Source organism: Gouania willdenowi, chromosome 21 (assembly GCF_900634775.1).
Source record: "Gouania willdenowi chromosome 21, fGouWil2.1, whole genome shotgun sequence".
NCBI lineage: Eukaryota > Metazoa > Chordata > Actinopteri > Blenniiformes > Gobiesocidae > Gouania > Gouania willdenowi.
In genome coordinates, this window is record NC_041064.1 from 14016566 (window position 1) to 14031759 (window position 15194).

At 39.9% G+C, this 15194-nt stretch overlaps 1 protein-coding gene across 4 annotated transcripts; it reads left to right on the forward strand.

Annotated features, from left to right (window-relative positions):
• The first annotated feature begins 1483 nt into the window (after window positions 1-1483).
• On the forward strand, window positions 1484-14215 carry ino80da (INO80 complex subunit Da). 4 transcript variants are annotated; one of them, XM_028436263.1, is made up of 10 exons: window positions 1485-1995; window positions 4473-4719; window positions 5201-6018; window positions 6119-6215; window positions 6298-6522; window positions 8421-8530; window positions 8686-8819; window positions 9268-9491; window positions 9580-9737; window positions 10945-14215. In XM_028436263.1, the coding sequence occupies exons 2-10, from the start codon at window positions 4502-4504 to the stop codon at window positions 11988-11990; spliced, it is 3030 nt and encodes a 1009-aa protein (XP_028292064.1). In that variant the 5' UTR covers window positions 1485-1995; window positions 4473-4501; the 3' UTR covers window positions 11991-14215. The 4 variants fall into 4 exon arrangements, with proteins under 4 accessions (XP_028292062.1, XP_028292061.1, XP_028292063.1 ...); XM_028436261.1 differs by having other exon boundaries at window positions 1484-1995; window positions 4375-4719; window positions 6099-6522; XM_028436260.1 differs by having other exon boundaries at window positions 1484-1995; window positions 6099-6522.
• The last annotated feature ends 979 nt before the right edge of the window (window positions 14216-15194 follow it).

The window sequence follows — 15194 nt, forward strand, 5'->3', positions numbered from 1 at the left end:
CCTAATCAAATTGTGCGAGGCTTAATCGTAATCTACGTTGAATTACCTTTGAAACGATATATCACGCGACTATGTTCCCATAAATTTGGAAAATACCGGAAATTGGGGGTGGGCCCCCGGGCCCCATTTCAAAAAAAGGGCTCCGAGAGTCTCATCATTTTCATTCATAGAGTATTCATACCAAACTGCATTCCGATCTAATAAGAACTAATGGCGGAGTAGCCCCATTTTTATATTAGTATGTGCCAATGATTCGGTACCACCAACCGTCGTAATATTGGACACGTAAATAAATGAGAAATCGACTTTCTTTTGGGGCCCCAAATCAAAAATCGGGCTCAGAGCGTCGATAAAATTCATCTATACACATCCATAGATTATACCTACCAAATTTCAACCCGATCCGTTCACGAATAACAGAGGAGTAGAGATTTTAACTAGTGTACACAACAGCAAGAAGAAGAACAGCAACAAAGTGAGAGGCGTTTTGAGTCAAGTAGCCTGGTTTAAAAACACAGAGTGACAATAAACATACACTGAAAGGACAATTTTTTTTATTTTTTTTTTTACTGAAAATAGATATAAAAAAAAAAAAAAATGGAAAAAGAGAAAAATATACAAAATGATTTCAAAAACACACAAACCAACATAAAAAACACAAAATAACAGAAAAATATATATTGACAATATATAATTAGGATTCCAGCAGAGAAATCCCAAAATTGGCCTCAGTGCAGTTTCTATTCTAAAAACTGTTTCTGTTGGATATTGAGGTAGATTTGGTTCATTTTTATTCAATCAAAATTAAATTGCTTTAATCTTTTTTTTCTACTTTAATCAAAAAACAAAAACACATTTTCAACTAAAAAAAAGTGTTTGAATTCAAATAAATATATCTGCATTTGGACACATTTAAACACCATAATGGCATTTGTTTAGGAAATTAAATACTAGTTATGTAAAAAAAAAAAAAAAAATCACGCACAGATGACAACATGATTTGGTTTTAATTTTAGACTGGCATGTATCGTCAGTGTCTATTTTTCCATTTTATTGCACTTTAAATGTATATCTTTTTTATTCTATTAAGTTTTTTTTGTTTTTGTTTTTTTTTTTTTAAATATATATCGTTATCATGAGCCCAGTATTGCATATTGTCTAGTGAAGTTTGTATATCACTACCAGTTTAAATATATCATTGAGACTAAATGTTTTAAAGTGTTTTCCTCAAATATTGAATTTAGTAGTTTTTAAAATTAACAAGCAGTGATGGTTTAAAATTGACTTGTTCTTACAAAATTAGTAAATGTGGTATAAAAAAATAAAAAATTAGGGAACTTTTTAATTCTTCTGAAATTATCTCCTGTAAATTGTATGTACATTTTTAGATCCTGAAGAAACAGTAAGCACTTATTGTGGATAAAGGGTTTTTGAGGTGATTGACCCGGTTCATCATTAAGAGCACCCGGCCCGGCACGTGAATGGCAGCAGGGCTGAGGACTATAGAGGACTGACACATAGTGGATGACAAGTCATGATCCAGGTGGATCTTGTTCTGCTCCACTGTGGAGCATTCATTCATTCACTATGTGCAACAAAAACGACCCTGCCTTTCACACAATCTACTTATGTAAAGATATACCGACTTTTTCCACGATGGAGGCGCTTTTAACAAAGTTGAATTTCCAATATGGTAGGAGAGGTTGTTGTTGTTGCTGAGCGGACTGTTGTCATGTCCCCGCAGTGCCTGTAGTGGTGCTGTGAGGAGTCTGCTGTGGATCCAGCTAAAATCCCCAGCAGCCTACCTACTGCTTGAAATTCGCCCTGCTAGCCTAGATTCACATGAATTCTTATTTCGAGATACATCGAGCTTGATGAAGGTCTCCGTTGCAGTCCTATCTGGGTTATCGATGCCCCGATAGCCTAGCTGATCCTAATAGACATTTCGGCCGCCCATCTGGAGCGAATACCGTATCCAGCCTCTACCAATTCAAGGTAAGCAGAGTAGCACACAGCACCGACCTCGATTTTTGAGCGTGCCGTTCTGCGCATACCTCAGCCGGATGAGCGCTCCACCAGAGACCGCCGTCAAACAGTTGCTAGAGGCCTTATATTAATTATTTTATTGTTACACCACTGAGCTGCCTAAACCGACCAGAGCTATTTTAAAGTGCGAAACGTTATGCGTCGCTTCTAGTTTTTGGTCTTATAACCCGCTAATGTAACGCGTATAGCTGGCAGCTGTAATGCTTATCGATTACTACAGAGGCCTTCGGTAACAGGCCTTAAGCCTTGTGTGTCAACTCTTTGTTAGGATATATTTTAATGGTATATTATATTTACATAAACACCTAACTCGATACAAATCTAATAATATATTAGTTGTGCTTTCTGGGTGGGGTCGCAGTTTACCCGTTAAACTTAGCAGGAGGTAGACCTTTAGATTGTTAGCATGATGTTTCCGTTTCCTGGTTAGCTACCGCCTACTGATGTGTGTTTTTAGCTTTGTTAGCTAACTAGCAAACTTGGTGATTTGTGAGTGTTTTACGGGGGGAAAAATAACACTGTTCTTATTCTAAATCAAAATATTAGATCCTTTATTATAAGGGTGTGGCTGCGTAGTGTAAGTAGACGTGTTTATATGTTAATTTTCTAATATTTATTGCTATCTGTCGGCGTTATCGCTAACGTGGCTAACTAGCTCCTTGGCTGAGCTTTAAGTATGACCGATTCTCCCTTTCTTTACAATTGTTTATCACTTCTGCTGATATAAGTGATTTACAGTCACCTTGTTATGTTTGAACACTGCTGCTGTAGATCCTGTAACATTAACTATCTGAACACACGTGTACGACGTGCCGCCAGGCTACAATTATCGTTTGAGTGACTAGTTACGACAGCGCCAGTTGCATGGAGAGTTACTGTAGTTATACTTATGAAGACCTTGGAATACTGTCTTTCTCTCAGCAAATTACCAGGGAATAATGCCTTAATTATCATTTAAATGTCTTAAATCAATGTTTCAAAAGTCTTAAATTTGAACACATAAGTATGATTGTAATTCATTTCATATTTCAAAATAAAGAGTAAATATTAGGTTTTCTAAAAAATGTATAAACAACATGGAAAAATTTGAATTTAATGAAAATTGCCTGTCAAACAGATTTTTTTTTAATGGCTTTAATTTTTTGTATTTTTGTTTTATAGATTTCTGGCTAGCTTTACAGTCATCTTGTGCGTTTTGAGTGATTTTGATTATTTTTGTGTTTGTTTTTTTTGTTTTTTTTTGTGTGTGTGTGTATTTTACTGTCATTTTGTGTATTTTTGTGTGTTTACTTTGGGGGCCACCAGTAGCACATCTGCACTAGACACTGGAAAAAAATTGACCCTAACCCTATGTAGTGTTTTTATCTTCAAATATGTTTACTGTGAAGTTGATCTTAACTTTAATTTCAAATGGCAATAAAAAGTCTGAAAAAGTCTTGAATTTAATTTGACTGAAGCTGTAGTAACCCTGATGTTACCGAAAATGTGACGTCTGTTTTAACACGCTGATATGTACCCTATAATCCTATACATTCTATCCGTAACAGCGCCCCTATTTGGCCAGTTTAGGGTCACGTGATAGGTCAGTCATTGGCCAGTTTAGGTCGCTTGACTAAGACTAAACCTTATCGTTACCCATAACCTAACCGTAACCTTAAGATTGTTGCGATATTGAGTTAACCCTAAGACGCTACGTACTTGTACTTCTGTAACCGTACCAATAGCACCGGGGGTTGTCCGTACGGCAATCGTACAAATAGACATTTTCTAGAAGTTTTTCCAACCAAACTCGCTCATCTATATTATTAAGGGACTATCCCTGTGCACTGGTGCAGTCAATTTCAAACAAAAAAGGGGCCATTCTTATATTGTTCCTTCTTAGTTGGGAGTATGAAATCGTCCAAAATGTTTTGGTTTAATGAAACATTGATGATTTCTTTAATGTAAGTTGGAGATCCCCCATCATAATCCTCTACATTATTCTACTTTCAGTATAATACCGTTAGGGGTGCACATGGTGGAATTTTAGTAAATAACGCCACAACATTCTACTGACATTGGATTGTCAGTACATTTTGACAAAATTAATCAATTTTGTCATGACAAAAGTTTCTTTGCTGTTTAAGTTCCTAACTTTTAGATATTTCATATTAGTACAATAAAGAAACAAATGTTTTTTATATTTAAATTTTGTGCAGGATTTACATTTTTAACAGCACTGGCTTTTAATAAATACAGTCAATGGAAACCCATTCACACACTTTTTTATAAGTTTCAAAGAAACCCTATAAACTTGATCTTTTCATCCTTTTCTGTGTTTGAAAATAGAACGCCGTGTCTCCTGGTGTAGGAGTTGTCTTGACCGCAAAAGAACATTGAGTGATGAGTTTCTTATTTTGGTTTTCTTCTACTCCTGCCCCCATCAGCTGATGTTGTCAAGAACAAGAGTCACGTGATGTATGAAGGCAAACACATACACTTCTCAGAGGTGGACAATAAGCCGTTGTGCTCTTACAGCCCAAAGCTCTGCAAGCAGCGCAGACTAAACGGCTATGCTTTCTGTATCCGGCACGTTCTGGAGGATAAGACTGCTCCCTTCAAACAGTGTGAATATGTGGCCAAGTACAACAGCCAGCGATGCACCAACCCCATCCCCAAGTCAGAGGACCGCAGGTGTGTATGACTGATCTGTAACTAGAGCTGGGCGATATATCAAGATTCAAGGTATATCAAGTTTTCTAATTTGGCAATATTGAAAATTATAACTTATTTTAGGACTTGCTGCCTTTGCTCCTTCTTAGAACAGCATTAAAAGCACTGTTAGATGGATTGCTGATTGTGTCCCAACTTAGATCTACCACTAAACAAGCCACACTACAGAACTCACTCACACGTGCTGTCCCTTAGGGGAGAAAAAGCCAAAAGTGTACATATTTGCCAACTGTTTGTTAATAAATGTAACAATCGGCATATTTAACCCTCAGTTGTCTTTCTGGTCAGACTTTATTTGAATGAAAATAATCAAGATTTATATAGTATATCGCAATTTTGATTAAAAAAATGATCGAGATATGAGAATTGGTCCATATCGCCCAGCCCTATTTGTAACCCATCTAAAGTTTACTTAATAACATTTTTTTCTTCTTTTTCCCAGGTACTGCAACAGCCATTTGCAGGTTCTTGGATTCATCCCGAAGAAGGAGCGTAAAAAGAAACACGATGCTCTGGAAGAAATGCGATCACGTGCCCAGCTTGAGTCTGTGGCTCTGAATATCACGGTGCCCTCTCTGGCTTTGAAAGCTTCTAATGGTCTCGATGAACTTCCACCATCTCCCCCCTGTACACGCCTGTTACAACTCCCAGACGGGGAGCTCCTGGACCCTTTTGCCTTTTACGAGGATGACACTGACGGGGAGGAGATGGGCACTCCTCGTAAGGCCAACGCCATCAAGAAGAATTTCCAGAGTCGGCTGGTGCTCAACCAGAAACTCTGCCATGACACAGACCTCTTCCAATCAGCTCCTGAGCACTTTACCCCCTCCCCTGTCCCTCACGTGCACCCCTCGTCACCACTCAACACTCACCTACCGCGGCAGCAGCAGCCTGCAGGTGTTCTCCAGCTGCAGCAGCACACCAGTGGGACTTCCTTCTCCTTCCCAGGACAGCAGCAGGGTTTATTATGCAATCCACCACAACCTCAGACGGTCAACTTTCCTCCTCCAGGGATGCCCACTAACGCAGCCCCCAGTGCAGCGCTGCATTCTGGGCCGTCGCTTAGTCGGAAAACGCCTTTCAGTGCTTCTCACCTGCCGGTCTGTTGCAAGGACGGTGGCAGTAACAATCAGCTCCACATGGTTGTCATGCGTCCCACTGCCTTCTCACCTTCTGCCAGCTGTTTTGCCAGGTTGCAGCATTTGGTGCAACTCTGTGCTAAAAGGCACTACGAGCACGGAGATCTGTTTCCACATCTAGGTGACTCATTGTTTTTCATTAGAATCAGTTTTTGATTGTAAGAACATGTTGGATTTTATGTACTTTTTACAATTTTTAAGCAGCTCAAGTCTTCTTGCAGGATTGGACTGGTCAGAGGATAGTGCTGATGAGAATAATGATGAAGAGGACGGAGAAGGATTTGCACCTTTTCAAAATTCATGGAGACCACAGGATGGGTTGGTATCAAAACACGTCAATCCGCTCTCATCCTCACGCTGTTGCTTTTAATGACGAACACTTGAACGTTTGCCGTCACAGGTTGGAGGATGACGGCGGTTCCTCACGGAGAACACGGCTGCAGAGGATTTGCTCGTACCTTCAGGAGAAATACAAGCACATGTGCAGGCAGGAGAGGGCGAGTATCCGCCAAAAGAGATGCCGCTATGCCTTCCGTAAAGCCTTGCTGCACGCTGCCAGTAAAAACCCAGACTGTGCAGGGCAGCTCATCCAGGAGCTGAGTGGGGCTTCTCGCAGCTCATCAGGGTACAGTGCACTTATTAATCCAATTAGAACCATCTTTGAAAAAGTGTCTGGAGGTATGTTAAACGTAGCACATCGTACATAGGATAGTCGAGTCTTCTAAGGCGCTGCACTCACCGCTAACGTGGGTTCGAATCCCACATTTGACGATTTTCTTTTTTCATTTTAATATATTTAACACGGCAAATTCCACCTATAAAAATTCACTTACGACAAAAATAAACATTTTAGGGATAGAGGTAAATGGACTTGATTTTATATAGCGCTTTATCACCACACTGAAGCAGTCTCAAAGCGCTTTACATATCAGCTCATTCACCCAATCACTCTCACATTCACACACCAGTGGGACAGGACTGCCATGCAAGGCACTAGTCGATCACTGGGAGCAACTTAGGGTTCAGTGTCTTGCCCAAGGACACTTCGACACATAGTCAGGTACTGGGATCGAACCCCCAACCTCTCGATCAGAAGACGACCCACTACCACCTGAGCCACCGTCGCCCCAGATACAGTTAGGATTAGAGTTACAGTTAGGATGAGGGCTAAAATAATACCGGTAGTTAGCGGGTAGCTAAAAATAAATATGAGCTAAAATACAAATGATGAAACTTTTTTATCACGTGACCCAAACTGGCCAATGAGGGGCGCTGCATAGCCATAGAGTGGCAGTCTACGGATACATTTAACATACCCGTAGCCACGGCCAATAAAATATATTAGTTATTCACACCAAAAAGATACATATTTTAGATTGTACAGTGTGCCGTATGATCATGAAGGGCTTATTTTAAAAAAGATGAGAAAACGAGATATTTTTTACACAAGCATTTCTTTTATTCAAATTTACACTTAATATTTACTTTATCTGTCATTGAAGCAATAAATATTGAGAACAAAGAATAAGGAAAAATTAAAATCCAAGTAAAACCCATAAAAACAGCAGGAAAGCGACACAAATACATGAAAATCTCACACAAGTAGCAATAAGCACCTTATTATTGTCCCATTGCAGGGGTGTGCATTGCCATACATCTGATGATACGTAATGATTTACATGCCCCTGTACTTAATACCAGGTAGATCGTGATATCGACAATTACAAATTTCATCTTTATAAGTCCAAAATGATGATAAATACAATTGATATCAGTTATTTATTTTTTTTTTTACTCGCAAGAACAAGTAAATGTTAACTTTCTGTAATTCAACTACCAATATCAAAAACAAGTTGTATGTTTATTAAATTTTTCAAAAAAGTTTAACTTTTACTTCTACAAGAGATTCTGATTCTGTTAAGTTTTTACATTCTTTAAAAAAAAGAAAGAAAAGAAAAAGTAGCCACACATATCTATCAAAGTGCCCAGTATGTTTTATGAAAATAAAGTGTAATCAACTTCCAAGCTAAAATACATTGAGGAGTGAGAGTTTACCTAAGTTTTATGTGGTTCACTGACACCTAGTGACCAGGTCTTTACGTGCTATGCATACGTTAGCACAAGTAAATGTTTTTCTCGTTATAAAAACATAATTAAAAAAAAATAGATTTGGAGATTTTTTTAAATCATTTTTTTTTTTTACACCTTTAATCCATAGTGTGCAATATTTTTGTCCAGTTCTATGTTATATAGTCTATTGTCAGTAGGGATGAAGGAGCTCCTAAAACCAGAGATTAACTGAATGTTCACATTACGATAAAACCAACATACACTTGAGAATTAAATAAATCTTGACCGTAGTTAAAACAGCATCCTCTCATCTGTGAGACAGTGCGGGAAAGTTCTACATCAGAACCCTGTAAAAGTTGCATAATGTCCCTCCGTTATTGAAGCTAATGTGATAAATGTTGGCTTCTGTTGTTGTTTGTGTTACTCAGTCTGGCATCTCTTTTGTGTGCACAGTGTTGCTCCAGCGAAGCGGCTAAGTCCTGACATGGGGACGTGTACCGGCACCACAAAGGGCCAGTCCTGCAGCACCAGAGCGCTGCCTTTCACTCGTCACTGCTTTCAGCGTATCCTCCGCACTCTGGTTCATTTATTTACTGTAAACCTTTGACTTATCAAGCGATTGTTATTGTGTTGCTGCATTGTGTTTTTTTACCTTTGTGCTGCAGACGGATGATTACGTGCACATGTTTGGGTGTTAGTCCTTAATTGTTCTTTGTAGACATTCTGTTAAACCGTTCCCAGCAGCTCTTTGCTAGCTGTACAGCCAAATTTGCAGATGGTCAGCAATGCTCCATCCCTGTGTTCGATATCACACACCAGACCCCCCTCTGTGAAGAGCACGCCACAAAGATGGTGAGTTTAGAGTTCAAAGGAAAGAAGTGAGAGAGAATTTTGTTACCATGCTTCTCCACTGGGATGGACAGAGTTGGATCTGATGTCTGTTTTTGGAACATAATGTTTCTGTCTGAAAACGTATTATAAAATATGTCCAAACATAGGACAGAGAGGATTTATACCAGCTCATTTGAAGCTTGAATTAGGCTTCCTTGATTTAAAATGTGCTTTTTCTAAGGAAAAACATTCAATTAATGGTAATAAAACTGCTTACAAATTGATAAAAAAAACACCATGACAGATTCTTTCAGTTAAACACAAATGTATGAGAGAAAAATAACATGGTTTTACACAGGATTCCATGTTTCTCCAAAGTTGGTGCCAATAAATGATGGTCCTCCTCCTTTTATTTCTGCCATTAATGCTGCTAAGTGCCTTTGGTTATTGGTGAGTTTTGGATCCACAGGATAACTTCCTCCGTGGGGATGGAAACCGACGAGTGCAACACCAGCAGCAGCGAAAGCCACGAAAAAAGACCAAACCACCGGCACTCACCAAAAAACACAAGAAGAAGAGGAGGAGAGGTCCACGCAGACCCCAGAAGCCCATCCCACCGGCGCTGCCGCAGGGAAACCTGGGAATGCCGTCGACCAGCCTTGCAGCAGTGGTGGCGTCTGAGGCCAGCGTCAGGTCTGTGTTTACACATCAGAGTGAAAATGCTGCTTCATGGGAGAAAAAGTTAGCTTTTTGTTTTAAATTCAACATGTATTGATGACAGGAGTCCTTCAACTCCAGACCTGAGCACGGATGAACTTCCTGATGACATCACCGACGACATGGCAGACATTCCAAATGACCTTGAGTTGAACCAGGAGGATTTCTCCGATGTGTTACCCAGACTGCCTGACGACCTGCAGGACTTTGACCTGTTTGAAGGTTGTCACAGATTATCATTTTTTTAAGATATTTTGTTTTTAGAGCCTTTGCTGAAATTTGTGTTTTATAATTGTCCACCTCCACTGCTTCTACATGTTTTTTACTTTAAGGAGATCATATGCCAATGAGACGAGTGTTACTTCTTTAACACTGGGGTCTCACGCTCGTTTCAGTTCAGAGTGGGCCACAGATTATGAGTGGGGTGGGGGGGTGGGGGGGTGGGGGATATGTCAACATTGTACACAAGTTTGCACTTGAACGTATAACTGATATATAAACTTATAGTACAGTATGTGAGGCATCAACAATATCTAAGCAATAAATGACAGATAACAGTTCCTGTAACATCTTTACTGAAAAAAATACTTAATTTTCTGAGCAATTTTGTGTAATTTGGGGGGATTTTGTAGGATTGTTTGTGAGAAATTGCAGGGTTTTAGAAAAATTAAAAGTTCCTGACAATTTGAGAAAAAAAAAATTAAAGGACTGCAATCATGTAATATACGGATGGGAAAAGTGAAGGGCTTTGCAGATGTGAAGTTTATTGAATTTATACATTTGATGGGACTGAAATATCTGCAACTGTTTAAGTATTCAGTGTCATTTCACTCTCACCTATGGGATGATTTAGATGCTTTAGGGCTGGGGTGTCAAACTCATTTCAATTCAGTTTCTTAAGTGGGCCACAGAATTTAGGCAGGAAAATTAGTAATTTCAAAATATTTCTGCTCAAGTTTGTACTTCCATGTGTAAATAAATATGTACAGCATTGTTAATATCAAAGCAATACTTGACAGATATCAGGCCTTGGAGGATCTTCACTTTATCCTTTTTAGATTTTGTGTTAAATGTTTATGTAATTTGGGGAATTCTGTAAAACAATTGTTAAAAAATTACCAGGTTTTGGAAAAAATTGAGTTCTTTTAACAATTTGAGATTTCAAATCGTGATACAAGCATTGGAAAATTGTGAGATCTAATATTGTGGAGTTTCTTTTGTGTTTTATTTTGGAGATATCTACAACTCAATTAGTCGTTTTTTTACACAATGATACATAGTTTCTCTGACTTTTTACTTTCTGCTGTGGGCCGAATTGGATGCTCTAAGGGCTGAATTTGGCCCACGTTCCTTGAGTTTGACATGTGACGTAACTGTCTGTGATTATAATGTTATGGCTGATTACTTGTGTGTGTGTGTGTGTGTTTAGGTAAGAACGGGGAGCTGCTGCCCACTACAGAGGAAGCTGAGGAGTTGGTACGTGCACTTCAAGCTATGGGCTCTTACCCTGATTCTCTGGTGTGCCTGACCTCCATGGGAGAACTGGCTCAAGCTGAAGGAGTGGACCACAGAGCCATGACGGTGTTTCCTGGTCCGGTCCAGGCGGGGGCCATGGGGGACCTGCTCAACAGCCGCATGAACACGGAGAACTTCTCCAGCCTGGAGCTGGAGGACAACCTCCTGCAGTCCACCAGGGATCACTTCCCCCCGTCGCATTCATCTCAGCCTAACAACCAGCCTGCAGGGTCCTGCTCCAGCCTGACCTCACCCCCTCCTGCTGCACCACCCTCCACCCCCTCCCTACTCAATCAGAACGCTATGACGGAGCGAACCAATGGCCGGACACAGCAGCAGTCACATGTCCTGGCCAAGTCGGACGTACCATCAGCGTCTTCTCAGGGCAGCCACTTCAGCAGTGAGCACGTGCCCCCCCCGTACACTGACCACATATCTTCTCCACATACCAGCTCCTTCCAGTCAGACCCCCCCCTACTGCTGGAAGTCCCTCCGAGTGCCGTACCAGGACCCCCTCGCTCCACCTGGAACAACATCCCCCTCTCCATCACCGACCCCACGCAGTTCGGCACCCTGATGGGATCAGACAGTCACCACATCTCCACCTCTCTGTCCACTCCCCCCACCACCACCACCCCCTCTGTGACGCTGCAGCCCATGGCTGTTCTCTCAGCACTGAACCAGAGTAGTTTGACTGGAATAACCACCCCCCCTCCTCCTCCACCATCCTCATCCTCCCTCCCATCTTCCTCACATGATATTCTGACCTCCACGCAGCCCAAGCAGCAGCTCCCTCAGTTCAGCGCGGCCTTCGGCCACCAGTTGGCCTCCCACAGCGGCATCCCGAAAGACGTGCAGCCGAGCCACAGCTCCACAGCGCCCCCTGCTGGTTTCTCTATCGTCAGTGCCACCGCTGCCAGTGCCAACAGCGTCACTCCCCCCTTCACGCAGAGCAAATGAAAGGGTGTCACGCAGCGGTTAGTGGACTCACAGTCACTTGTAATCCTGCCAACTGGCTTCCAATGATCAGCTCACTTCATCTGCTACATGTGTGCAATGTGGTAAACGTGCATTATTTATTATTAGATTGGCACACCCCCCCCCCCATCCCCCTTCATATGATCTCAAATATCATTTCCCACCAAGTCAGACGGCTGAGATTTTAGGTCAGTGTGAGTTCACTTGTTTCTTGCCTTGTGGTTTTGTCAGCAAAGAGTTACATACGGTCAATTTATAATGAAAAAAAAAAAAGAAACGGGTGAAAACTGGCTTTTAGAAGAGATAATGTTTGTGTCACAGTGCTCAGAATCCATAGAAGCATCGATCTCTGCTCGCTTTTGTTTGTGTCTGTAAAGGATCAAACTCTGCCCTGCCTTGCTCAGTTTGCCATTTTTTTTTCTTTTTCACACAGTTTGTGTCAAACACAAGTGGAGGTAGTGACATTTCTGTGATCCGTTACGCCTCAATCTATTTAACTGTTCTGATATAGAATCATATCGAATCCAATTTCACAGACGTAGATTAACCAAAACACTTTTAACCTGCTGTTTTTATATTGTGTATACTATATTGTGTCCGTGCTCATTCATTGGTTTGCTCTGACGTCTAAAAAAAAATATCTCACCTCGCCATTGTTTGTGTGAGTCCGACTGACTTATTCGACACTTGACGGCGACATTAAAGTTTCTTAAAGCAATAAACTCGTTAACGTAAGTCTGAGCATTGGAAGTCGCTTCATTGCTCTTGTTACATGTAGCTCATCCTGCTGTGACCAGGTTGAATCAGGAACAGGCTTGGAGCAGTTTAACGTGGAGATGCTTCATCAAGTCACATGACCTAATAACCCAGGGAATATAAGTGGTCAACAATGGCTTTCATTACTCACTGAATCTTCCAGAATCCTCAGAAAAAAATCCTACAATTAAACCAAACCAAAAAAATTAGGCAACCAATTGTTCTCTTTTTAAATGATCCGCTCGATGTTACCTGATATAAATTGGTGTTTTTTGCACGTCTAGTAAAGCAATGTATGCTTTACTCTGATTTTTTTTTTTTTTAAGCTAGAAGTGATGCAAATTTGTGGCCTGGATCTTATTTAAATTAAAGGTTTTTTGTAAACAATTCGCACAACCATGGCTCGGAATCGGCACGATTATCATAAACATTTGACCATTCGTTGGACATTGTTGAGTATTACGTCGTATATAGGGTAGGAGTCTATCTTGGGTTGTGTTGGTGAACTTTTTGAGTAGCAAATGGATTGAAAGTATTTACATTGTATACGGTGGAAAATGTCTCGTTGATTGAGTGAGTCTCTTGCTTTTAATGGCTATTATTAAGACTTGATCGCTGTTGAACTTCAGGAACAAGTGAGAGATTGTGGGGGGGGTCGTTGGTGTGTAAACGTGCGATTATGCATCATTTTATGGAGACGAGCAGACGAACGTATCCTTTTGACATGGATTTTTGCACAGGAGTGAAGGAGGCTGATGGTGTTTTTATGTCCTGCTGTGTCCCGTCTTGCCTTTTTTTTTTTTTTTTTTAACACTTTCCTGCTTAAACGCTCATTATTTACATGAACAGCTGCCATCATGACCATTTCTGAGTCTGTGCCACAACTCCCCCATTTCCAGCAGTGAGAGGGCCCAGTTCTGTCTCTCCCTTCCAAAGAGAAAACACGTAACGATGTGTAAACTTGTAGCTCCGCCAGAGACAACTGTGACCACCTCACTGACCAAAATAAACCCCCTTTTAGGAAAAATAAACAACAAATGAAGGCCGATCAAGTAGTTTGAGATTAATGAATGAAGGCATGACTGCTGTACCTAAAATCATGTGAGATTACTTCACTGCATCATTTTTACTCTCCCGACAAAACTCACAGGGCTCGTAGGCACATGTAACTGCTTGAATTCAGTGACGGCTGACAAATTCCTATACTCATTGAATGTACTGTATTACTGTTTTTAAAGATAGGATGAGCTAATCTAGTCACCTTTTGTTATTGGTCCTTGTTTAATTTTGTCTAAGGTATTTTTTGTATACAAAAGTTTACATTTTTATGTATATTTTTCTTGTGTACAAATTATGTAATATGTGTAAAAACTGTATGTAATATCTGTATATAGTGTGAGAAATTTGATTTTTTGTTTTTGGATGTATAAATAAAACTTGCTGTGAGGTTATTGGGTCTGGTGGTGTGATCACTTGCAGTGAGGTGCATTGTAAACAAATGAATGCTGCATTAATGCTTTTATTTTAGAACTGTGATGCAACAATTTCTGTAAAATTAGATTATACCAACTTGCTTTTGTTTAATTAAAACAATCATAACCACCTGACTAAATAAATCTAGATCGAGCAAGTATAAAATAAACCCTACTAAATTCATAATTATTTTTTCTTTCAAAAAAGCAGAATTACTGCAATTTTGTGGCCAATCCTGCATCATTTAGATTAAAAATTTAAAAGAAATTAGATTTCAAGCTTAAAACACTTTAAAGATGGTAAATTGCAGTTAAAATAAATATTCCAGACTGCTTAAATTATAAACTTTATTTCTTTGCAATCATCAGATGATTCCAACAGCATTGTCTTACACAAGCAAATACAGTATGTGCTAAACTGTTAGTGGAATTACACAAAGTGAAAGGAATGCGTGAAACGAGCTGATCTCTATTACTGATCCACTGATTACTGCTCATTAGGGTTAGAAAACCAGTTTCACTGAACACAAGCCTAATCATGCTCCAAAGTTGACTCCTGATGATCAAAATGCTTTAATAACCAGTCTCACAGACAGAGGAAGAAACCCAATGATGTTATTTTTAGGACCATTTTCATCAAAATAAACTAAGTCCTTTTATAGTTATTTTCACATAGGAGCAAAACTAGAGTTTTCCATCCGACCAACGTGAGAAGTTCATAGAGCCTTACAGTGGAGAATGGTAGCAATGGATTCTGGGTAAAACAGGCTGGAATGTTTTTTTTTTTAATTCAAAATCTTCAAAAGGCAGTAAAAAAAGAAATAAATGCTTTTTTCATTTTTGCTAATTTGTGCTTTATACCACAACTCAACCAGCCGTATAGGAGGTTTTATTCCACCATAAGACCAAGTGTGACAAGCAGCACAGCGCTGCAACAATTGTACAAATATATCTTAAA